Source organism: Oncorhynchus nerka, linkage group LG26 (genome assembly GCF_034236695.1).
Source record: "Oncorhynchus nerka isolate Pitt River linkage group LG26, Oner_Uvic_2.0, whole genome shotgun sequence".
Taxonomy (NCBI): domain Eukaryota; kingdom Metazoa; phylum Chordata; class Actinopteri; order Salmoniformes; family Salmonidae; genus Oncorhynchus; species Oncorhynchus nerka.
Window position 1 is genome coordinate 53,555,969 of NC_088421.1, and position 27,857 is coordinate 53,583,825.

General features: G+C 39.2%; 1 protein-coding gene and 1 long non-coding RNA gene across 2 annotated transcripts in view; one reads left to right on the forward strand and one right to left on the reverse strand.

The window, feature by feature from the left end:
* LOC135564830 (uncharacterized) overlaps positions 1-3,343 on the reverse strand; it is a 3,482-nt gene extending 139 nt beyond the window's left edge. The window contains exons 1-2 of the long non-coding RNA XR_010461284.1: positions 3,128-3,343; positions 365-487 (exon numbers count right to left, since the gene is read on the reverse strand). This is a non-coding gene — a long non-coding RNA (uncharacterized LOC135564830). The remainder of the gene's footprint in view (positions 1-364; positions 488-3,127) is intronic.
* Positions 3,344-6,850: 3,507 nt separating this feature from the next.
* Positions 6,851-27,857, forward strand: part of cpsf4 (cleavage and polyadenylation specific factor 4) — a 37,726-nt gene continuing 16,719 nt past the window's right edge. The window contains exons 1-3 of the mRNA XM_065010895.1: positions 6,851-7,306; positions 7,483-7,533; positions 9,874-10,026. Of these exons, the coding sequence (XP_064866967.1) occupies positions 7,204-7,306; positions 7,483-7,533; positions 9,874-10,026 (307 nt within the window). The 5' untranslated portion in view covers positions 6,851-7,203. The remainder of the gene's footprint in view (positions 7,307-7,482; positions 7,534-9,873; positions 10,027-27,857) is intronic.

Here is a 27,857-nt window from a genome sequence, read left to right on the forward strand (position 1 = left end):
CACTTAACATTAACCCTGTCCTGGAGGTCACTACAGGAGCCTGTCCAGGAGGTCACTACAGCAGCCTGTCCTGGAGGTCACTACAGGACCCTGTCCTGGAGGTCACTACAGGAGCCTGTCCTGGAGGTCACTACAGGAGCCTGTCCTGGAGGTCACTACAGGACCCTGTCCTCAGGTCACGGTCACTACAGGAGCCTGTCCTGGAGGTCACTACAGCAGCCTGTCCTGGAGGTCACTACAGCAGCCTGTCCTGGAGGTCACTACAGGAGCCTGTCCTGGAGGTCACTACAGCAGCCTGTCCTATAACATCCTATAACATCTACCTCTGCTGATGGCCTTCCTCTTGTAGAACAGTAATATCTACCTCTGCTGATGGCCTTCCTCTTGTAGAACAAGTCGAAGATATATCTGCTCCTCTGATGATGCAGTCTGAATATCGGCCACAGGGACTCCACCTTCCGCTTTCCCTCGTGAGGCTCCGTCTCGGCTGGAAGGAGACAATCACAGCTGGTCATCAATACAATACAGGAATTATCCAAGATTCACATTGTCCAAGATAACCGTTATCCAAGATTCACATTATCCAAGATAACCGTTATCCAAGATTCACATTCATACATCACCTTTATATTGTAGCTAGCTAAGTAGCTACTAGCCGGCTGGTTGGTTGCTAAACTAACTATACTGAACAATATAAAAACACAACATGGTTCATCCCGGAAATTTTCCATAAACAAAAAAAACCCTCGAATCTCTTTCAAATTGTGCACAACTTTGTTTACACCCCTGTTAGTGAGCATTTCTCCTTTGCCAAGATAATCCATCCACCTGACAGGTGTGGCATATCAAGAAGCTGATTAAACAGCATGATTGTTACACAGGTGCACCTTGTGCTGGGGATAATAAAAGGCCACTAAAATGTGCAGATTTGTCACACAACGCCACAGGTGTCTCAAGGTGAGGGAGCGTGCAAATTGGCATGCTGACTGCAGGAATGTCCACCAGAGATGTTGCCAGAGAATTCAATGTTCATTCCTCTACCATAAGCCACCTCCGTCATTTAGAGAATTTTTCCTTTAGAGAATTTGTCAGTGTGTCCAACCAGCTTAACACCCACAAACCACCCCAGCCCAGGTCCTCCACATCCGGCTTCTTAAAAAAAAAAAAAATTGGGGATTTTTTTCTCCCCAATTTCGTGGTATCCAATTGTTGTAGTAGCTACTATCTTGTCTCATCGCTACAACTACCGTACGGGCTCGGGAGAGACGAAGGTTGAAAGTCATGCGTCCTCCGATACACCACCAAAACCAAGCCGCACTGCTTCTTAACACAGTGCGCATCCAACCCGGAAGCCAGCCACACCAATGTGTCGGAGGAAACACCGTGCACCTGGCCACCTTGGTTAGCGCACACTGCGCCCGGCCCGCCACAGGAGTCGCTGGTGCGCGATGAGACAAGGACATCCCTACCGACCAAGCCCTCCCTAACCCGGGTGACGCTAGGCCAATTGTGCGTCGCCCCACGGACCTCTCGGTCGCGGCCGGTTACGACAGAGCCTGGGCGGCGAACCCAGAGTCTCTGGTGGCACAGCTGGCGCTGCAGTACAGCACCCTTCACCACTGCGCCACCCGGGAGGCCCCCACATCCGGCTTCTTTACATGTGGGATTGTCTGAGACCAGCGACCCGGAAACTGTAGGTTTGCACAGCTAAAGAATTTCTCCACAAACTGTCAGAAACTGTCATCTGCGTGCCCGTTGTCCTCACCAGGGTCTCGACCTGACTGCAGTTCGGCTTTCGTAACCAACTTCAGTGGGCAAATGCTCATCTTCGATGGCCACTGGTATGCTGGAGAATTATGCTCTTCACGGATGAATCCTGGTTTCAACTGTACCGGGCAGATGGCAGACAGCGTGTATGGCATCGTGGGGGCGAGCGGTTTGCTGATGTCAACGCTGTGAACAGAGTGCCCCATGGTGGTTGTGGGCAGGCATAAGCTACATACAACAAACTCAATTGCATTTTATTGATGGCAATTTGAATGCACAGAGATACCGTGAGGAGATCCTAAGGCCCATTGTTGATCCTCCACCATCACCTCATGTTTCAGCATGATAATGTACATAATTTCTGGAAGCTGAAAATGTCCCAGTTCTTCCATGGCCTGCATACTCACCAGACATGTCACCCATTGAGCATGTTTGGGATGCTCTGGATGGACAGCATGTTCCAGTTTCACTCCAATATCCAGCAACTTCTCACAGCCATTGAAGAGGAGTGGGACAACATTACACCAGAATCAACAGCCTGATCAACTCTATGAGAAGGAGACGTGTCGCGCTGCACGAGCCAAATTGTGGTCACACCAGATACTGACTGGTTCTGATCCACACCAGATACTGACTGGTTCTGATCCACACCAGATACTGACTGGTTCTGATCCAAACCAGATACTGACTGGTTCTGATCCACACCAGATACTGACTGGTTCTGATCCACACCAGATACTGACTGGTTCTGATCCACACCAGATACTGACTGGTTCTGATCCACCCCAGATACTGACTGGTTCTGATCCACCCCAGATACTGACTGGTTCTGATCCACACCCCTACTTTTTTATTAGGTATCTGTGACCAACAGATGCATATCTGTATCCCCTGTCATGTGAAATCCATAGATTAGGGCCTAAATAATTTATTTCAGTTTAAGGATTTCATTATATATGAACTCGGTAACATTTTTTTAAAATTTGTTGCGTGTTGCGTTTATATTTTTATTCAGTGTAGTTAACTTAGAAGGTACCTATATAACGTCAGCATTTTGGGGCATGATTTTCGAGGGTATCTGAACAAGAACACACAATAGGAAAAACGAAGCATACGGACACGAGTAAATAAGTTAACGGCAGACAGCGGCTGGCTGTCACAGCTCGTCCCACCATAAAACAGGAATGATCCAAGTCAGATTCATACAGCTCGGTAACATAGCTAGCGAAATGAGTACTAGTTGACTGGTTAAATATCCTAAACAAATGTCAACATTGTGTAGACATGATGTTAGCGGAGCCTCGTTTGGTACGGACTTAACTAGCTTAGGTGGCTAACATTATTACCTAGCTAAAATTACCTTCTCTCATTTTTTGGTCTAATTCGTCCAATGTCGGTTCAATCAACTCCCAGCCATCCGGAGGTGGTTTCCTGCTCCTTTTCACTTTCGGCATTGCGTTGAATCAAACGGATTTATTTAACCAAAAACAACAAAACCTTATTTCCTCCCACGTCCTATTTTTGTGTATTGATATCGTAGGCCTGCTCACCGTCGCTTCTTATTGACGTCACGCCGTTGGAGGGGTCTTTCAGCTCGATCCTCGCACGATATGTACGTCATTCAATAGGGGCTTTTGCCGCGTTCAAAACATCCGGGAACTCGGAAATCTCCGACATCAGTGAGTTCAAAACATCCGGGAACTCGGAAATCTCCGACATCAGTGAGTTCAAAACATCAGGGAACTCGGGAAACTCCAACTTCAGTGCATTCAAAACAACTAAGAGCTCGGAGCGTTCGGATGCTCTTGATCGACTTGTACGACAGCATGTTCCAGTTCCCGCCAATATCCAGCAACTTCTCACAGCCATTGAAGAGGAGTTGGATAAAATTTCCCGGGCCCCAGTCAACAGCCTGATCAACTGTATGCAAAGGAGGTGTCATGCAGCGTGAAGGAAATTGTGGTCACACCAAATACTGACTGGTTCTGATCCACACTAGATACTGACTGGTTCTGATCCACACCAGATACTGACTGGTTCTGATCCAAACCAGATACTGACTGGTTCTGAACCACACCAGATACTGACTGGTTCTGATCCACACCAGATACTGACTGGTTCTGATCCAAACCAGATACTGACTGGTTCTGATCCACACCAGATACTGACTGGTTCTGATCCACCCCAGATACTGACTGGTTCTGATCCACACCAGATACTGACTGGTTGTGATCCACACCAGATACTGACTGGTTCTGATCCACACCAGATACTGACTGGTTCTGATCCACCCCAGATACTGACTGGTTCTGATCCACACCAGATACTGACTGGTTCTGATCCACACCAGATACTGACTGGTTCTGATCCACACCAGATACTGACTGGTTCTGATCCAAACCAGATACTGACTGGTTCTGATCCACACCAGATACTGACTGGTTCTGATCCACCCCAGATACTGACTGGTTCTGATCCACACCAGATACTGACTGGTTCTGATCCACCCCAGATACTGACTGGTTCTGATCCACCCCAGATACTGACTGGTTCTGATCCACCCCAGATACTGACTGGTTCTGATCCACCCCAGATACTGACTGGTTCTGATCCACCCCAGATACTGACTGGTTCTGATCCACCCCAGATACTGACTGGTTCTGATCCACCCCAGATACTGACTGGTTTTCTGATCCACCCCAGATACTGACTGGTTCTGATCCACCCCAGATACTGACTGGTTCTGATCCACCCCAGATACTGACTGGTTCTGATCCACCCCAGATACTGACTGGTTTTCTGATCCCTACCTTTCTTTTTAATGTGTGTCTGTGACCGACAGATGCATATCTGTATTCCCAGTCATGTCAAATCCATAGATTAGGGCCTAATTAATTAATTTAAATTGACTGATTTCCATATATGAACTGTAACTTAGTAAACTCTTTGAAATTGTTGCATGTTGCGTTTCTATTTTTGTTCAGTGTAGTTAAATCGTCATTATATTTGACTGATATAATACCATCAACAGGTTAGACGGGTCCATTTGTTTATTTGGTTATTTTTCTGACAAAAGGCTGTATCATAAATAACTACTCATTATTATTTTTTTACATCAGTCGCAGTCAATATACCCACAATGCATCAGGAATTTTATGCTCTGGAACCCTGGGTCCCGCCGCCCCTCTTCTGGCCTCCTCTTCCATCCCCTTCTCTTCTCCATCCTAGACATCTGAACACGGGACGTAAAAGTGGTGTATTCTGAGTTGGGGGGGGTAGAGTAGAAGACAGAGGAGAGTTAGGGGGGGTAGAAGACAGAGGAGAGTTAGGGGGGTAGAGTAGAAGACAGAGGAGAGTTAGGGGGTGTAGAGTAGAAGACAGAGGGGAGTTAGGGGGTAGAGTTAGGGGGTAGAGTAGAAGACAGAGGAGAGTTAGGGGGGGGTAGAGTAGAAGACAGAGGAGAGTTGGGGGTAGAGTAGAAGACAGAGGAGAGTTGGGGGGGTAGAGTAGAAAACAGAGGAGAGTTAGGGGGGTAGTGTAGAAGACAGAGGAGAGTTAGGGGGGTAGAGTAGAAGACAGAGGAGAGTTGGGGGGGTAGAGTAGAAGACAGAGGAGAGTTGGGGGGTAGAGTAGAAAACAGAGGAGAGTTAGGGGGGGGTAGTGTAGAAGACAGAGGAGAGTTAGGGGGGTAGAGTAGAAGACAGAGAAGAGTTAGGGGGGTAGAGTAGAAGACAGAGGAGAGTTAGGGGGGTAGAGTAGAAGACAGAGGAGAGTTAGGGGGGTAGAGTAGAAGACAGAGGAGAGTTGGGGGGGGTAGAGTAGAAGACAGAGGAGAGTTAGGGGGGTAGAGTAGAACAGAGGAGAGTTGGGGGGTAGAGTAGAAGACAGAGGAGAGTTGGGGGGGGTAGAGTAGAAGACAGAGGAGAGTTGGTGGGGGTAGAGTAGAAGACAGAGGAGAGTTAGGGGTGGGGGGTAGAGTAGAAGACAGAGGAGAGTTAGGGGTGGGGGTAGAGTAGAAGACAGAGGAGAGTTGGGGGGTAGAGTAGAAGACAGAGGAGAGTTGGGGGGGGTAGAGTAGAAGACAGAGGAGAGTTGGGGGTAGAGTAGAAGACAGAGGAGAGTTAGGGGTGGGGGGTAGAGTAGGTAGTGATTTTACTTGATAATGGACATTTAAACACTCAAACTGGACCGTTTTATCTCCATCTCTTCATTCAAAGACTCAATGTATTATTGTCTCTACCTTCTTGCCCTTTGTGCTGTTGTCTGGGCCCATTTCATCATTGTGTTCTCTGACTGACACTCACTAAAGATCTAAACCCTGACAATAGGAACTAGGGCTACCCCAGGATGTAAATCATGCGCACCCTGCGCATTTCATCATGTGTTCCCTGGAACTAGGCTGGTTAAAACAGATACGGTAGTATTGCATTTCATCATGTGTTCTCTGACTGACACTCACTAAAGATCTAAACCCTGACAATAGGAACGGGCTACCCCAGGATGCACCCTAAATCATGCAGTATTGCATTTCATCATGTGTTCTCCTGGAACTAGGCTGGTTAAAACAGAGGCTGGTTAACGGCAGTATTGCATTTCATCATGTGTTCTCTGACTGACACTCACTAAAGATCTAAACCCAGTATTCACAACAGCCATCATGAAATGACATGTTTGTGTTGAACAACAAAAGTGCTGATTGGCTGACGCATTTCAAAATGGCTGCTGCGTTGGCTACCGCATGAGGATACAAATGGCAGTTTTGTGAATTTTTAAATATTTTAATTTTATTTAACCTTTATTTAACTAGGCAAGTCAGTTAAAGAACAAATTCTTATTTTCAATGACGGCCTAGGAACAGTGGGTTAAATGCATTTGGAGTATGGTGGCTTATCCCATTGCGTTAGCCTTTTCCAGCCCATATCTCACACTAGCTCAATGGGGAGCTTAAAATGTAACCATGGTTGCATTCTGACCCCAGTGCAGCTCTGTGTAAATTATAGGGTCGGCATCTTCTGGCAAGTTCACATCCAGACTCTCTCATAGATCGATTAGTCGGCCTTTTAACCCCCCTCCAGGTCAAAGGTTAGAGTTCAACCTGCCCGCCTTCTGGAGGCAGGAGAAACAAGATGGCAGATCAACAAGACAAACGGGACTTGTCTTAGTTAATCTAACTTTTCCCACTGTTGATTTCTACACATTAAAAATATATACAATTAGCTAGACAAAGCAATCTAGCTCCCACGCCTTTTTATGGTTGATATATCAGCTACTTAAAGCGAGATTTCACAGATTAGCTGATTGCTAACTGCCGTTAGACAGCTAAGCTAGGCTAGGCTAAGCTAGCCTGTTTCTGTCTGGTCGGACTGGGGTTAGACTGCTAAGCTAGGCTAGGCTAGCTTGTTTCTGTCTGGTCGGAGCGTAGTGAGACCTGCCATCATGCAGGACCTGATAGCCACCGTGGACCACATCAAGTTTGATCTAGAGATGGCTGTGGAGCAGCAGCTAGGGGCTCAGCCTCTTCCTTTCCCCGGGATGGACAGTAAGTAGTCGCTACTTACTAAGTTAGCCAGTTAGCTAACGTTAGCTAGGTACTGTTGTAGTTTTAGCATGGTAGCTAAGCTAACTTGGCTAGCTAACTTCTTAACTGGTTTTATTGTTAGGTGTTTTTTTGCAGAGTTTGAGGATTATTTATTGTAACTTCCTGTGTGTGCGCAGAGTCCGGGGCTGCTGTGTGTGAGTTCTTCATGAGAGCAGCCTGTCTCAAAGGTGAGAGAGAGTATTATCGGTGATGAGTTCTCTCTATGTGACTACTACAGCCTCCTCTACAAGTGTGTGTGTATGTGTGTGTGTGTGTGTCTGCTGGGGGATGTGTGTATAAACTGATCTGTAAGTGTCTGTGTGTAAATGTATTTAATGAATTGACTAGTGTGTGTGTGATGTGAACAGTGTGTCCACCCAGTGTGACCAGTGTGTGTGTGGATAGGAACTGACCCAGTGTGTGTGTGTGTGTGGAACTGACCCAGTGTGTGTGGATAGGAACTGACCCAGTGTGTGTGGATAGGAACTGTGTGTGTGGATAGGAACTGACCCAGTGTGTGTGTGGATAGGAACTGACCCAGTGTGTGTGGATAGGAACTGACCCTGTGTGTGGATAGGAACTGACCCAGTGTGTGTGTGGATAGGAACTGACCCAGTGTGTGGATAGGAACTGACCCAGTGTGTGTGTGTGTGGATAGGAACTGACCCAGTGTGTGTGGATAGGAACTGACCCAGTGTGTGTGTGTGTGTGGATAGGAACTGACCCAGTGTGTGGATAGGAACTGACCCTGTGTGTGGATAGGAACTGACCCAGTGTGTGTGGATAGGAACTGACCCAGTGTGTGTGGATAGGAACTGACCCAGTGTGTGTGTGGATAGGAACTGACCCAGTGTGTGTGTGGATAGGAACTGACCCAGTGTGTGGATAGGAACTGACCCAGTGTGTGTGGATAGGAACTGACCCAGTGTATAGGAACTGACCCAGTGTGTGGATAGGAACTGACCCAGTGTGTGTGGATAGGGACTGACCCAGTGTGTGTGTGGATAGGAACTGACCCAGTGTGTGAATAGGAACTGACCCAGTGTGTGGATAGGAACTGACCCAGTGTGTGTGGATAGGAACTGACCCAGTGTGTGTGTGGATAGGAACTGACCCAGTGTGTGTGTGGATAGGAACTGACCCAGTGTGTGTGTGGATAGGAACTGACCCAGTGTGTGTGTGGATAGGAACTGACCCAGTGTGTGTGTGTGGATAGGAACTGACCCAGTGTGTGGATAGGAACTGACCCAGTGTGTGTGGATAGGAACTGACCCAGTGTGTGTGTGGATAGGAACTGACCCAGTGTGTGGATAGGAACTGACCCAGTGTGTGTGGATAGGAACTGACCCAGTGTGTGTGGATAGGAACTGACCCAGTGTGTGTGTGTGGATAGGAACTGACCCAGTGTGTGTGTGTGGATAGGAACTGACCCAGTGTGTGTGTGTGGATAGGAACTGACCCAGTGTGTGTGTGTGGATAGGAACTGACCCAGTGTGTGTGTGTGGATAGGAACTGACCCAGTGTGTGTGTGTGGATAGGAACTGACCCAGTGTGTGTGTGTATAGGAACTGACCCAGTGTGTGTGTGTATAGGAACTGACCCAGTGTGTGTGTGTATAGGAACTGACCCGGTGTGTGGATAGGAACTGACCCGGTGTGTGTGTGGATAGGAACTGACCCGGTGTGTGTGTGGATAGGAACTGACCCGGTGTGTGTGTGGATAGGAACTGACCCAGTATGTGTGTGGATAGGAACTGACCCAGTGTGTGTGGATAGGAACTGACCCTGTGTGTGTGTGTGTATAGGAACTGACCCAGTGTGTGTGTGAATAGGAACTGACCCAGTGTGTGTGGATAGGAACTGACCCAGTGTGTGTGTGTGTGTGTGTGTGTGTGTGTGTATGTATAGGAACTGACCCAGTGTGTGTGTGTGTGTGTGTGTGTGGATAGGAACTGACCCTGTGTATGGATAGGAACTGACCCTGTGTGTGGATAGGAACTGACCCTGTGTGTGTGTGTGTGTATAGGAACTGACCCAGTGTGTGTGTGAATAGGAACTGACCCAGTGTGTGTGTGATAGGAACTGACCCAGTGTGTGTGGATAGGAACTGACCCAGTGTGTGTGTGTGTGTATAGGAACTGACCCAGTGTGTGTGTGTATAGGAACTGACCCAGTGTGTGTGTGTGTGTGTGTATAGGAACTGACCCAGTGTGTGTGTGTATAGGAACTGACCCAGTGTGTGTGTGGATAGGAACTGACCCAGTGTGTGTGTGTGTGTGTGTGTATAGGAACTGACCCAGTGTGTGTGTGTATAGGAACTGACCCAGTGTGTGTGTGGATAGGAACTGACCCAGTGTGTGTGGATAGGAACTGACCCAGTGTGTGTGTGTGTGTGTGATAGGAACTGACCCAGTGTGTGTGGATAGGAACTGACCCAGTGTGTGTGTGTGTGTGGATAGGAACTGACCCAGTGTGTGTGTATAGGAACTGACCCTGTGTGTGTGTGTGTGTGTGTGTGTGTGGCTGCAGGTGGGATGTGTCCTTTCCGTCACATCAGTGGGGAGAAGACAGTGGTGTGTAAACACTGGCTCAGAGGACTCTGTAAGAAGGGAGACCAGTGTGAGTTTCTACACGAGTACGACATGACCAAGATGCCCGAGTGTTACTTCTACTCCAAGTTCGGTAAGAGAGACCTAAAGACAACAACACTACATAAAGAGAGACCTAAAGACAACAACACTACATAAAGAGACCTAAAGACAACAACACTACATAAAGAGACCTAAAGACAACAACACTACATAAAGAGACCTAAAGACAACAACACTACATAAAGAGACCTAAAGACAACAACACTACATAAAAGAGACCTAAAGACAACAACACTACATAAAGAGAGACCTAAAGACAACAACACTACATAAAAGAGACCTAAAGACAACAACACTACATAAAAGAGACCTAAAGACAACAACACTACATAAAGAGACCTAAACAACAACAACACTACATACATAAAAGAGACCTAAAGACAACAACACTACATAAAAGAGACCTAAAGACAACAACACTACATAAAAGAGACCTAAAAGACAACAACACTACATAAAGAGACCTAAAGACAACAACACTACATAAAGAGAGACCTAAAGACAACAACACTATATAAAGAGAGACAACACTACATAAAGAGACCTGAAGACAACAACACTATATAAAGAGAGACAACACTACATAAAGAGACCTAAAGACAACAACACTACATAAAGAGAGACAACAACACTACATAAAGAGACCTAAAGACAACAACACTACATAGAGACCTAAAGACCTAAAAAGACAACAACACTACATAAAAGAGACCTAAAGACAACAACACTACATAAAGAGACCTAAAGACAACAACACACACAAAAGAGACCTAAAGACAACAACACTACATAGAGACCTAAAGACAACAACACTACATAGAGACCTAAAGACAACAACACTACATAAAGAGACCTAAAGACAACAACACTACATAAAGAGAGACCTAAAGACAACAACACTACATAAAGAGACCTAAAGACAACAACACTACATAAAGAGACCTAAAGACAACAACACTACATAAAGAGACCTAAAGACAACAACACTACATAAAAGACCTAAAGACAACAACACTACATAAAAAGAGACCTAAAGACAACAACACACTAGAGACCTAAAGACAAGACCTAAAGACAACAACACTACATAAAGAGACCTAAAGACAACAACACTACATAAAGAGAGACCTAAAGACAACAACACTACATAAAGAGAGACCTAAAGACAACAACACTACTAAAGAGACATAAAAGACAACAGACCTAAAGACAACAACACTACATAAAAGAGACCTAAAGACAACAACACTACATAAAGAGACCTAAAGACAACAACACTACATAAAGAGACCTAAAAAGACAACAACACTAAAGACAACAACACTAGAGACCTAAAGACAACAACACTACATAAAAGAGACCTAAAGACAACAACACTACATAAAGAGACCTAAAGACAACAACACTACATAAAGAGACCTAAAGACAACAACACTACATAAAGAGAGACCTAAAGACAACAACACTACATAAAGAGACCTAAAGACAACAACACTACATAAAGAGAGACCTAAAGACAACAACACTACATAAAGAGACCTAAAGACAACAACACTACATAAAGAGACCTAAAGACAACAACACTACATAAAGAGACCTAAAGACAACAACACTACATAGAGACCTAAAGACAACAACACTACATAAAGAGACCTAAAGACAACAACACTACATAAAGAGACCTAAAGACAACAACACTACATAAAGAGACCTAAAGACAACAACACTACATAGAGACCTAAAGACAACAACACTACATAAAGAGACCTAAAGACAACAACACTACATAAAGAGACCTAAAGACAACAACACTACATAAAGAGACCTAAAGACAACAACACTACATAAAAGAGACCTAAAGACAACAACACTACATAAAGAGAGACCATAAAAAGACTAAAACAACACTACATAAAAAGAGACCTAAAGACAACAACACTACATAAAGAGAGACCTAAAGAGAGAAAGACAACAACACTACATAAAGAGAGACCTAAAGACAACAACACTACATAAAGAGACCTAAAGACAACAACACTACATAAAGAGACCTAAAGACAACAACACTACATAAAGAGACCTAAAGACAACAACACTACATAAAGAGACCTAAAGACAACAACACTACATAAAGAGAGACCTAAAGACAACAACACTACATAAAGAGACCTAAAGACAACAACACTACATAAAGAGACCTAAAGACAACAACACTACATAAAGAGACCTAAAGACAACAACACTACATAAAGAGACCTAAAGACAACAACACTACATAAAGAGACCTAAAGACAACAACACTACATAAAGAGACCTAAAGACAACAACACTACATAAAAGAGACCTAAAGACAACAACACTACATAAAGAGACCTAAAGACAACAACACTACATAGAGACCTAAAGACAACAACACTACATAAAGAGACCTAAAGACAACAACACTACATAAAGAGAGACAACAACACTACATAAAGAGAGACCTAAAGACAACAACACTACATAAAGAGAGACCTAAAGACAACAACACTACATAAAAGACCTAAAGACTACATAAAAGACAACAACACTACATAAAGAGACCTAAAGACAACAACACTACATAAAGAGACCTAAAGACAACAACACTACATAAAGAGACCTAAACCTAAAAAGACAACAACACTACATAAAAGAGACCTAAAGACAACAACACTACATAAAGAGACCTAAAGACAACAACACTACATAAAGAGACCTAAAGACAACAACACTACATAAAGAGACCTAAAGACAACAACACTACATAAAAGAGACCTAAAGACAACAACACTACATAAAGAGACCTAAAGACAACAACACTACATAAAGAGACCTAAAGACAACAACACTACATAAAGAGACCTAAAGACAACACTACATAAAAGACTAAAGACAACAACACATAAGAGAGACCTAAAGACAACAACACTACATAAAAGAGACCTAAAGACAACAACACTACATAAAGAGAGACCTAAAGACAACAACACTACATAAAAGAGACCTAAAGACAACAACACTACATAAAGAGACCTAAAGACAACTACATAAAGAGACCTAAAGACAACAACACTACATAAAGAGACCTAAAGACAACAACACTACATAAAAGAACCTAAAGACAACAACACTACAGAGACCTAAAGACAACAACACTACATAAAGAGACCTAAAGACAACAACACTACATAAAGAGACCTAAAGACAACAACACTACATAAAGAGACCTAAAGACAACAACACTACATAAAAGACCTAAAGACAACACCATAAAAAGACAACAACACTACATAAAGAGACCTAAAGACAACAACACTACATAAAGAGACCTAAAGACAACAACACTACATAAAGAGACCTAAAGACAACAACACTACATAAAGAGACCTAAAGACAACAACACTACATAAAGAGACCTAAAGACAACAACACTACATAAAGAGACCTAAAGACAACAACAACACTAAAGAGACCTAAAGACAAGAGACCTAAAGACAACAACACTACATAAAAGAGACCTAAAGACAACAACACTACATAAAAGAGACCTAAAGACAACAACACTACATAAAGAGACCTAAAGACCTAAAGACACTACATAAAGAGACTAAAGACAACAACACTACATAAAAGAGACCTAAAGACAACAACACTACATAAAGAGACCTAAAGACAACAACACTACATAAAGAGAGACCTAAAGACAACAACACTACATAAAGAGACCTAAAGACAACAACACTACATAAAGAGACCTAAAGACAACAACACTACATAAAGAGACCTAAAGACAACAACACTACATAAAGAGACCTAAAACAACATAAAGAGACCTAAAGACAACAACACTACATAAAGAGACCTAAAGACAACAACACTACATAAAGAGACCTAAAGACAACAACACTACATAAAGAGAGACCTACATAAAAGACAACAACACTACATAAAAGAGACCTAAAGACAACAACACTACATAAAGAGACCTAAAGACAACAACACTACATAAAGAGACCTAAAGACAACAACACTACATAAAGAGACCTAAAGACAACAACACTACATAAAGAGACCTAAAGACAACAACACTACATAAAGAGACCTAAAGACAACAACACCTAAAGACACCTAAAGACAACAACACATAAAGAGAGACCTAAAGACAACAACACTACATAAAGAGACCTAAAGACAACAACACTACATAAAGAGACCTAAAGACAACAACACTACATAAAGAGACCTAAAGACAACAACACTACATAAAGAGAGACCTAAAGACAACAACACTACATAAAGAGACCTAAAGACAACAACACTACATAAAGAGACCTAAAGACAACAACACTACATAAAGAGAGACCTAAAGACAACAACACTACATAAAGAGACCTAAAGACAACAACACTACATAAAGAGACCTAAAGACAACAACACTACATAGAGACCTAAAGACAACAACACTACATAAAGAGACCTAAAGACAACAACACTACATAAAGAGACCTAAAGACAACAACACTACATAAAGAGACCTAAAGACAACAACACTACATAAAGAGACCTAAAGACAACAACACTACATAGAGACCTAAAGACAACAACACTACATAGAGACCTAAAGACAACAACACTACATAAAGAGACCTAAAGACAACAACACTACATAAAGAGACCTAAAGACAACAACACTACATAAAGAGACCTAAAGACAACAACACTACATAAAAGAGACCTAAAGACAACAACACTACACTAAAGACAACAACACTACAAAAGAGACCTAAAGACAACAACACTACATAAAGAGAGACCTAAAGACAACAACACTACATAAAAAGACCTAAAGACCTAAAGACAACAACACTACATAAAGAGACCTAAAGACAACAACACTACATAAAAAGAGAGACACTACATAAAAGAGACAACAACACTACATAAGAGAGACCTAAAGACAACAACACTACATAAAGAGACCTAAAGACAACAACACTACATAAAAGAGACCTAAAGACAACAACACTACACACTAAAGAGACCTAAAGACAACAACACTACATAAAGAGACCTAAAGACAACAACACTACATAAAGAGACCTAAAGACAACAACACTACATAAAGAGAGACCTAAAGACAACAACACTACATAAAGAGACCTAAAGACAACAACACTACATAAAGAGACCTAAAGACAACAACACTACATAAAGAGAGACCTAAAGACAACAACACTACATAAAGAGACCTAAAGACAACAACACTACATAAAGAGAGACCTAAAGACAACAACACTACATAAAAGAGACCTAAAGACAACAACACTACATAAAGAGACCTACATAACAGACAACAACAACACTACATAAAGAGACCTAAAGACAACAGACCATAAAGACAACAACACTATAAAAGAGACCTAAAGACAACAAAAGAGACCTAAAGACAACAACACTACATAAAGAGAGACCTAAAGACAACAACACTACATAAAAAGAGACCTAAAGACAACAACACTACATAAAGACCTAAAGACCTAAAGACAACAACACTACATAAAGAGACCTAAAGACAACAACACTACATAAAGAGACCTAAAGACAACAACACTACATAAAGAGACCTAAAGACAACAACACTACATAAAGAGACCTAAAGACAACAACACTACATAAAAGAGACCTAAAGACAACAACACTACACATAAAAGAGACCTAAAGACAACAACACTACATAAAGAGACCTAAAGACAACAACACTACATAAAAGAGACCTAAAGACAACAACACTACATAAAGAGACCTAAAGACAACAACACTACATAGAGACCTAAAGACAACAACACTACATAAAGAGACCTAAAGACAACAACACTACATAAAGAGAGACCTAAAGACAACAACACTACATAAAAGAGACCTAAAGACAACAACACTACATAAAGAGAGACCTAAAGACAACAACACTACATAAAGAGACCTAAAGACAACAACACTACATAAAAGAGACCTAAAGACAACAACACTACATAAAGAGAGACCTAAAGACAACAACACTACATAAAGAGAGACCTAAAGACAACAACACTACATAAAGAGACCTAAAGACAACAACACTACATAAAGAGACCTAAAGACAACAACACTACATAAAAGAGACCTAAAGACAACAACACTACATAAAGAGACCTAAAGACAACAACACTACATAAAGAGACCTAAAGACAACAACACTACATAAAGAGACCTAAAGACCTAAAGACAACAACACTACATAAAAGAGACCTAAAGACAACAACACTACATAAAGAGACCTAAAGACAACAACACTACATAGAGACCTAAAGACAACAACACTACATAAAGAGAGACCTAAAGACAACAACACTACATAAAGAGAGACCTAAAGACAACAACACTACATAAAGACAACAACACTACATAAAGAGACCTAAAGACAACAACAACATAAAGAGACCTAAAGACAACAACACTACATAAAAGAGACCTAAAGACAACAACACTACATAAAGAGACCTAAAGACAACAACACTACATAAAGAGACCTAAAGACAACAACACTACATAAAGAGACCTAAAGACAACAACACTACATAAAGAGACCTAAAGACAACAACACTACATAAAGAGACCTAAAGACAACAACACTACATAAAGAGACCTAAAGACAACAACACTACATAAAGAGACCTAAAGACAACAACACTACATAAAGAGACCTAAAGACAACAACACTACATAAAGAGACCTAAAGACAACAACACTACATAAAGAGACCTAAAGACAACAACACTACATAAAGAGACCTAAAGACAACAACACTACATAAAGAGACCTAAAGACAACAACACTAAAGACAACAACATAAAGAGACCTAAAGACAACAACACTACATAAAGAGAGACCTAAAGACAACAACACTACATAAAGAGACCTAAAGACAACAACACTACATAAAGAGACCTAAAGACAACAACACTACATAAAGAGAGACCTAAAGACAACAACACTACATAAAGAGAGACCTAAAGACAACAACACTACATAAAGAGACCTAAAGACAACAACACTACATAAAGAGACCTAAAGACAACAACACTACATAAAGAGACCTAAAGACAACAACACTACATAAAGAGACCTAAAGACAACAACACTACATAAAGAGACCTAAAGACAACAACACTACATAAAAGAGAGACCTAAAGACAACAACATAAAGAGACTACATAAAGAGACCTAAAGACAACAACACTACATAAAAGAGACCTAAAGACAACAACACTACATAAAAGAGACCTAAAGACAACAACACTACATAAAAGAGACCTACAAAGACTAAAGACAACACTACATAAAGACCTAAAGACCTAAAGACAACAACACTACATAAAGAGACCTAAAGACAACAACACTACATAAAGAGACCTAAAGACAACAACACTACATAAAGAGACCTAAAGACAACAACATACATAAAAAGAGACCTACAAGAGACCTAAAGACAACAACACTACATAAAGAGACCTAAAGACAACAACACTACATAAAGAGACCTAAAGACAACAACACTACATAAAGAGACCTAAAGACAACAACACTACATAAAGAGACCTAAAGACAACAACACTACATAAAGAGAGACCTAAAGACAACAACACTACATAAAGAGACCTAAAGACAACAACACTACATAAAGAGAGACCTAAAGACAACAACACTACATAAAGAGACCTAAAGACAACAACACTACATAAAAGAGACCTAAAGACAACAACACTACATAAAAAGAGACCTAAAGACAACAACACTACATAAAGAGACCTAAAGACAACAACACTACATAAAGAGACCTAAAGACAACAACACTACATAAAGAGACCTAAAGACAACAACACTACATAAAGAGACCTAAAGACAACAACACTACATAAAAGAGACCTAAAAAGACAACAACACTACATAAAGAGACCTAAAGACAACAACACTACATAAAGAGACCTAAAGACAACAACACTACATACAAAAGAGACCTAAAGACAACAACACTACATAAAGAGACCTAAAGACAACAACACTACATAAAAGAGACCTAAAGACAACAACACTACATAAAGAGACCTAAAGACAACTAAAGATAAAAACAACACTACATAAAGAGACCTAAAGACAACAACACTACATAAAGAGACCTAAAGACAACAACACTACATAAAGAGACCTAAAGACAACAACACTACATAAAGAGACCTAAAGACAACAACACTACATAAAGAGAGACCTAAAGACAACAACACTACATAAAGAGACCTAAAGACAACAACACTACATAAAGAGACCTAAAGACAACAACACTACATAAAGAGACCTAAAGACAACAACACTACATAAAGAGACCTAAAGACAACAACACTACATAAAGAGACCTAAAGACAACAACACTACATAAAGAGACCTAAAGACAACAACAACACTAAAGACAACAACACTACAAAAGAGACCTAAAGACAACAACACTACATAAAGAGACCTAAAGACAACAACACTACATAAAGAGACCTAAAGACAACAACACTACATAAAGAGACCTAAAGACAACAACACTACATAAAGAGAGACCTAAAGACAACAACACTACATAAAGAGAGACCTAAAGACAACAACACTACATAAAGAGAGACCTAAAGACAACAACACTACATAAAGAGAGACCTAAAGACAACAACACTACATAAAGAGACCTAAAGACAACAACACTACATAAAAGAGACCTAAAGACAACAACACTACATAAAGAGACCTAAAGACAACAACACTACATAAAGAGACCTAAAGACAACAACACTACATAAAGAGACCTAAAGACAACAACACTACATAAAGAGACCTAAAGACAACAACACTACATAAAGAGACCTAAAGACAACAACACTACATAAAGAGACCTAAAGACAACAACACTACATAAAGAGACCTAAAGACAACAACACTACATAAAGAGACCTAAAGACAACAACACTACATAAAGAGACCTAAAGACAACAACACTACATAAAGAGACCTAAAGACAACAACACTACATAAAGAGACCTAAAGACAACAACACTACTACAAAAGAGACCTAAAGACAACAACACTACATAAAGAGACCTAAAGACAACAACACTACATAAAGAGACCTAAAGACAACAACACTACATAAAGAGACCTAAAGACAACAACACTACATAAAAGACCTAAAGACCTAAAGACAACAACACTACATAAAAGAGACCTAAAGACAACAACACTACATAAAGAGACCTAAAGACAACAACACTACATAAAGAGACCTAAAGACAACAACACTACATAAAAGAGACCTAAAGACAACAACACTACATAAAGAGACCTAAAGACAACAACAACATAAAGAGACCTAAAGACAACAACACTACATAAAGAGACCTAAAGACAACAACACTACATAAAGAGACCTAAAGACAACAACACTACATAAAGAGACCTAAAGACAACAACACTACATAAAGAGACCTAAAGACAACAACACTACATAAAGAGACCTAAAGACAACAACACTACATAAAGAGACCTAAAGACAACAACACTACACATAAAGAGACCTAAAGACAAAAAAGAGACCTAAAGACAACAACACTACATAAAGAGACCTAAAGACCTAAAGACAACAACAACACTACATAAAGAGACCTAAAGACAACAACACTACATAAAAGAGACCTAAAGACAACAACACTACATAAAGAGACCTAAAGACAACAACACTACATAAAGAGACCTAAAGACAACAACACTACATAAAAGAGATAAAGACAACAACACTACATAAAGAGACCTAAAGACAACAACACTACATAAAAGAGACCTAAAGACAACAAACACCTAAAGACAACAACACTACATAAAGAGACCTAAAGACAACAACACTACATAAAGAGACCTAAAGACAACAACACTACATAAAGAGAGACCTAAAGACAACAACACTACATAAAAGAGACCTAAAGACAACAACACTACATAAAAGAGACCTAAAGACAACAACACTACATAAAGAGACCTAAAGACAACAACATACAAAGAGACCTAAAGACAACAACACTACATAAAAGAGACCTAAAGACAACAACACTACATAAAGAGACCTAAAGACAACAACACTACATAAAAAGAGAGACCTAAAGACAACAACACTACATAAAAGAGACCTAAAGACAACAACACTACATAAAGAGACCTAAAGACAACAACACTACATAAAGAGACCTAAAGACAACAACACTACATAAAGAGACCTAAAGACAACAACACTACATAAAGAGAGACCTAAAGACAACAACACTACATAAAGAGAGACCTAAAGACAACAACACTACATAAAGAGACCTAAAGACAACAACACTACATAAAAGAGACCTAAAGACAACAACACTACATAAAGAGACCTAAAGACAACAACCTAAAGACAACAACACTACACATAAAAAGAGACCTAAAGACAACAACACTACATAAAAGAGAGACCTACATAAAAGACCTAAAGACAACAACACTACATAAAGAGAGACCTAAAGACAACAACACTACATAAAGAGACCTAAAGACAACAACACTACATAAAGAGACCTAAAGACAACAACACTACATAAAGAGACCTAAAGACAACAACACTACATAAAGAGACCTAAAGACAACAACACTACATAGAGACCTAAAGACAACAACACTACATAAAGAGACCTAAAGACAACAACACTACATAAAGACCTAAAGAGACCTAAAGACACAACACTACATAAAGAGACCTAAAGACCATAAAGAGACCTAAAGACAACAACACTACATAAAGAGACCTAAAGACAACAACACTACATAAAAGAGACCTAAAGACAACAACACTACATAAAGAGACCTAAAGACAACAACACTACATAAAGAGACCTAAAGACAACAACACTACATAAAGAGACCTAAAGACAACAACACTACATAAAGAGACCTAAAGACAACAACACTACATAAAGAGACCTAAAGACAACAACACTACATAAAGAGACTACTACATAAAGAGACCTAAAGACAACAACACTACATAAAGAGACCTAAAGACAACAACACTACATAAAAGAGAGACCTAAAGACAACAACACTACATAAAGAGACCTAAAGACAACAAGACTACATAAAAGAGACCTAAAGACAACAACACTACATAAAAGAGACCTAAAGACAACAACACTACATAAAAGAGACCTAAAGACAACAACACTACATAAAGAGACCTAAAGACAACAACACTACATAAAGAGACCTAAAGACAACAACACTACATAAAGAGACCTAAAGACAACAACACTACATAAAAGAGACCTAAAGACAACAACACTACATAAAGAGACCTAAAGACCTAAAAGACCTAAAGACAACAACACTACATAAAGAGACCTAAAGACAACAACACTACATAAAAGAGACCTAAAGACAACAACACTACATAAAGAGAAAGAGACCTAAAGACAACAACACTACATAAAGAGACCTAAAGACAACAACACTACATAAAAGAGACCTAAAGACAACAACACTACATAAAGAGACCTAAAAAGACAACAACACTACATAAAGAGACCTAAAGACCTAAAGACTAAAACAACACTACATAAAAGAGACCTAAAGACAACAACACTACATAAAGAGACCTAAAGACAACAACACTACATAAAGAGAGACCTAAAGACAACAACACTACATAAAGAGACCTAAAGACAACAACACTACATAAAGAGACCTAAAGACAACAACACTACATAAAGAGACCTAAAGACAACAACACTACATAAAGAGACCTAAAGACAACAACACTACATAAAGAGAGACCTAAAGACAACAACACTACATAAAGAGACCTAAAGACAACAACACTACATAAAGAGACCTAAAGACAACAACACTACATAAAGAGACCTAAAGACAACAACACTACATAAAGAGACCTAAAGACAACAACACTACATAAAAGAGACCTAAAGACAACAACACTACATAAAAGAGACCTAAAGACAACAACACTACATAAAGAGAGACCTAAAGACAACAACACTACATAAAGAGAGACCTAAAGACAACAACACTACATAAAGAGACCTAAAGACAACAACACTACATAAAGAGACCTAAAGACAACAACACTACATAAAAGAGACTAAAGACAACAACACTACAAAAGAGACCTAAAGACAACAACACTACATAAAGAGACCTAAAGACAACAACACTACATAAAGAGACCTAAAGACAACAACACTACATAAAGAGACCTAAAGACAACAACACTACATAAAGAGACCTAAAGACAACAACACTACATAAAGACCTAAAGACAACACTACATAAAGAGACCTAAAGACAACAACACTACATAAAGAGACCTAAAGACAACAACACTACATAGAGACCTAAAGACAACAACACTACATAAAGAGACCTAAAGACCTAAAGACAACAACACTACATAAAGAGACCTAAAGACAACAACACTACATAAAAGAGACCTAAAGACAACAACACAACATAAAAGAGACCTAAAGACAACAACACTACATAAAGAGAGACCTAAAGACAACAACACTACATAAAGAGACCTAAAGACAACAACACTACATAAAGAGAGACCTAAAGACAACAACACTACATAAAGAGACCTAAAGACAACAACACTACATAAAGAGAGACCTAAAGACAACAACACTACATAAAGAGACCTAAAGACAACAACACTACATAAAGAGACCTAAAGACAACAACACTACATAAAGAGACCTAAAGACAACAACACTACATAAAGAGACCTAAAGACAACAACACTACATAAAGAGACCTAAAGACAACAACACTACATAAAGAGACCTAAAGACAACAACACTACATAAAGAGACCTAAAGACAACAACACTACATAAAAGAGACCTAAAGACAACAACACTACACAACAAAAGAGACCTAAAGACAACAACACTACATAAAAGAGACCTAAAGACAACAACACTACATAAAGAGACCTAAAGACAACAACACTACATAAAAAACACTACATAAAGAGACCTAAAGACAACAACACTACATAAAGAGACCTAAAGACAACAACACTACATAGAGACCTAAAGACAACAACACTACATAAAGAGACCTAAAGACAACAACACTACATAAAGAGAGACCTAAAGACAACAACACTACATAAACCTAAGAGACCTAAAGACAACAACACTACATAAAGAGAGACCTAAAAGACCTAAAACAACACTACATAAAAAGAGACCTAAAGACAACAACACTACATAAAAAAGAGACCTAAAGACAACAACACTACATAAAGAGACCTAAAGACAACAACACTACATAAAGAGACCTAAAGACAACAACACTACATAAAGAGACCTAAAGACAACAACACTACATAAAAGAGACCTAAAGACAACAACACTACATAAAGAGACCTAAAGACAACAACACTACATAAAGAGACCTAAAGACAACAACACTACATAAAAGAGACCTAAAGACAACAACACTACATAAAAGAGACCTAAAGACAACAACACTACATAAAGAGACCTAAAGACAACAACACTACATAAAGAGACCTAAAGACAACAACACTACATAAAGAGACCTAAAGACAACAACACTACATAAAGAGACCTAAAGACAACAACACTACATAAAGAGAGACAACACTACATAAAGAGACCTAAAGACAACAACACTACATAAAGAGACCTAAAGACAACAACACTACATAAAGAGACCTAAAGACAACAACACTACATAAAGAGACCTAAAGACAACAACACTACATAAAGAGACCTAAAGACCTAAAGACAACAACACTACATAAAGAGACCTAAAGACAACAACACTACATAAAGAGACCTAAAGACAACAACACTACATACAAAGAGACCTAAAGACAACAACACTACATAAAGAGACCTAAAGACAACACTACATAAAGAGACTAAAGACAACAACACTACATAAAGAGACCTAAAGACAACAACACTACATAAAGAGACCTAAAGACAACAACACTACATAAAGAGACCTAAAGACAACAACACTACATAAAGAGACCTAAAGACAACAACACTACATAAAGAGACCTAAAGACAACAACACTACATAAAGAGAGACCTAAAGACAACAACACTACATAAAGAGACCTAAAGACAACAACACTACATAAAGAGACCTAAAGACCTAAAGACAACAACACTACATAAAAGAGACCTAAAGACAACAACACTACAAAAGAGACCTAAAGACCTAAAAGAGACAACAACACTACATAAAGAGACCTAAAGACAACACTACATAAAGAGACCTAAAGACAACAACACTACATAAAGAGACCTAAAGACAACAACACTACATAAAGAGACCTAAAGACAACAACACTACATAAAGAGACCTAAAGACAACAACACTACATAAAGAGAGACCTAAAGACCTACAAGAGACCTAAAGACAACAACACTACATAAAGAGACCTAAAGACAACAACACTACATAAAGAGACCTAAAGACAACAACACTACATAAAGAGACCTAAAGACAACAACACTACATAAAGAGAGACCTAAAGACAACAACACTACATAAAGAGACCTAAAGACAACAACACTACATAAAAAGACCTAAAGACCTAAAGACAACAACACTACATAAAAGAGACCTAAAGACAACAACACTACATAAAGAGACCTAAAGACAACAACACTACATAAAGAGACCTAAAGACAACAACACTACATAAAGAGACCTAAAGACAACAACACTACATAAAAGAGACCTAAAGACAACAACACTACATAAAGAGAGACCTAAAGACAACAACACTACATAAAGAGAGACCTAAAGACAACAACACTACATAAAGAGAGACCTAAAGACAACAACACTACATAAAGAGACCTAAAGACAACAACACTACATAAAGAGACCTAAAGACAACAACACTACATAAAGAGAGACCTAAAGACAACAACACTACATAAAGAGACACTACATAAAAGAGACCTACATACATAAAGAGACCTAAAGACAACAACTACACAAAGAGACCTAAAGACAACAACACTACATAAAAGAGACCTAAAGACAACAACACTACATAAAGAGAGACCTACATAAAAAAGACAACAACACTACATAAAAGAGACCTAAAGACAACAACACTACATAAAGAGACCTAAAGACAACAACACTACATAAAGAGACCTAAAGACAACAACACTACATAAAAGAGACCTAAAGACAACAACACTACATAAAAGAGACCTAAAGACAACAACACTACATAAAGAGACCTAAAGACAACAACACTACATAAAAGAGACCTAAAGACAACAACACTACATAAAGAGAGACCTACATAAAAAGACAACAACAACACTACATAAAAGAGACCTAAAGACAACAACACTACATAAAAAGACCTAAAGACAACAACACTACATAAAGAGACCTAAAGACAACAACACTACATAAAGAGACCTAAAGACAACAACACTACATAAAGAGACCTAAAGACAACAACACTACATACAAAGAGACCTAAAGACAACAACACTACATAAAGAGACCTAAAGACAACAACACTACATAAAGAGAAACAACACTACATAAAGAGACCTAAAGACAACAACACTACATAAAGACAACAACACTACATAAAGAGACCTAAAGACAACAACACTACATAAAGAGACCTAAAGACAACAACACTACATAAAAAGAGACCTAAAGACAACAACACTACATAAAGAGACCTAAAGACCATAAAAGACTAAAGACAACACTACATAAAAGACCTAAAGAGACCTAAAGACAACAACACTACATAAAGAGACCTAAAGACAACAACACTACATAAAAGAGACCTAAAGACAACAACACTACATAAAGAGACCTAAAGACAACAACACTACATAAAGAGACCTAAAGACAACAACACTACATAAAGAGACCTAAAGACATAAAGAGACCTAAAGACAACAACACTACATAAAAAGACCTAAAGACCTAAAAGACAACAACACTACATAAAGAGACCTAAAGACAACAACACTACATAAAAGAGACCTAAAGACAACAACACTACATAAAAGACCTAAAGACCTAAAGACAACAACACTACATAAAAGAGACCTAAAGACAACAACACTACATAAAAAGAGACCTAAAGACAACAACACTACATAAAGAGACCTAAAGACAACAACACTACATAAAGAGACCTAAAGACAACAACACTACATAAAAGAGACCTAAAGACAACAACACTACATAAAGAGACCTAAAGACAACAACACTACATAAAGAGACCTAAAGACAACAACACTACATAAAGAGACCTAAAGACAACAACACTACATAAAGAGACCTAAAGACAACAACAAAGACTAAAACAACACTACATAAAGAGACCTAAAGACAACAACACTACATAAAAGAGACCTAAAAAGACCTAAAGACAACAACACATAAAGAGAGACCTAAAGACAACAACACTACATAAAAGAGACCTAAAGACAACAACACTACATAAAGAGACCTAAAGACAACAACACTACATAAAGAGACCTAAAGACAACAAAAGAGAGACCTAAAGACAACAACACTACAGACAACAACAAAAGAGACTAAAGACAACTAAAGACAACAACACTACATAAAAGAGACCTAAAGACAACAACACTACATAAAAGAGACCTAAAGACAACAACACTACATAAAGACAACAACACTATATAAAGAGAGACAACACTACATAAAGAGACCTAAAGACAACAACACTACATAAAGAGACCTAAAGACAACAACACTACATAAAGAGACCTAAAGACAACAACACTACATAAAGAGACCTAAAGACAACAACACTACATAGAGACCTAAAGACAACAACACTACATAGAGACCTAAAGACAACAACACTACATAGAGACCTAAAGACAACAACACTACATAAAGAGACCTAAAGACAACAACACTACATAAAGAGACCTAAAGACAACAACACTACATAAAAGAGACCTAAAGACAACAACACTACATAAAGAGAGACCTAAAGACAACAACACTACATAAAGAGACCTAAAGACAACAACACTACATAAAGAGAGACCTAAAGACAACAACACTACATAAAGAGAGACCTAAAGACAACAACACTACATAAAGAGACCTAAAGACAACAACACTAAAGACAACAACATAAAGAGACCTAAAGACAACAACACTACATAAAGAGACCTAAAGACAACAACACTACATAAAGAGACCTAAAGACAACAACACTACATAAAGAGACCTAAAGACCTAAAAGACAACAACACTACATAAAGAGACCTAAAGACAACAACACTACATAGAGACCTAAAGACAACAACACTACATAAAGAGACCTAAAGACAACAACACTACATAAAGAGAGACCTAAAGACAACAACACTACATAAAGAGAAAAGACAACAACACTACATAAAGAGAGACCTAAAGACAACAACACTACATAAAGAGACCTAAAGACAACAACACTACATAAAAGAGACCTAAAGACAACAACACTACATAAAGAGACCTAAAGACAACAACACTACATAAAGAGACCTAAAGACAACAACACTACATAAAGAGACCTAAAGACAACAACACTACATAAAGAGACCTAAAGACAACAACACTACATAAAGAGAGACCTAAAGACAACAACCTAAAGACCTAAAACAACACTACA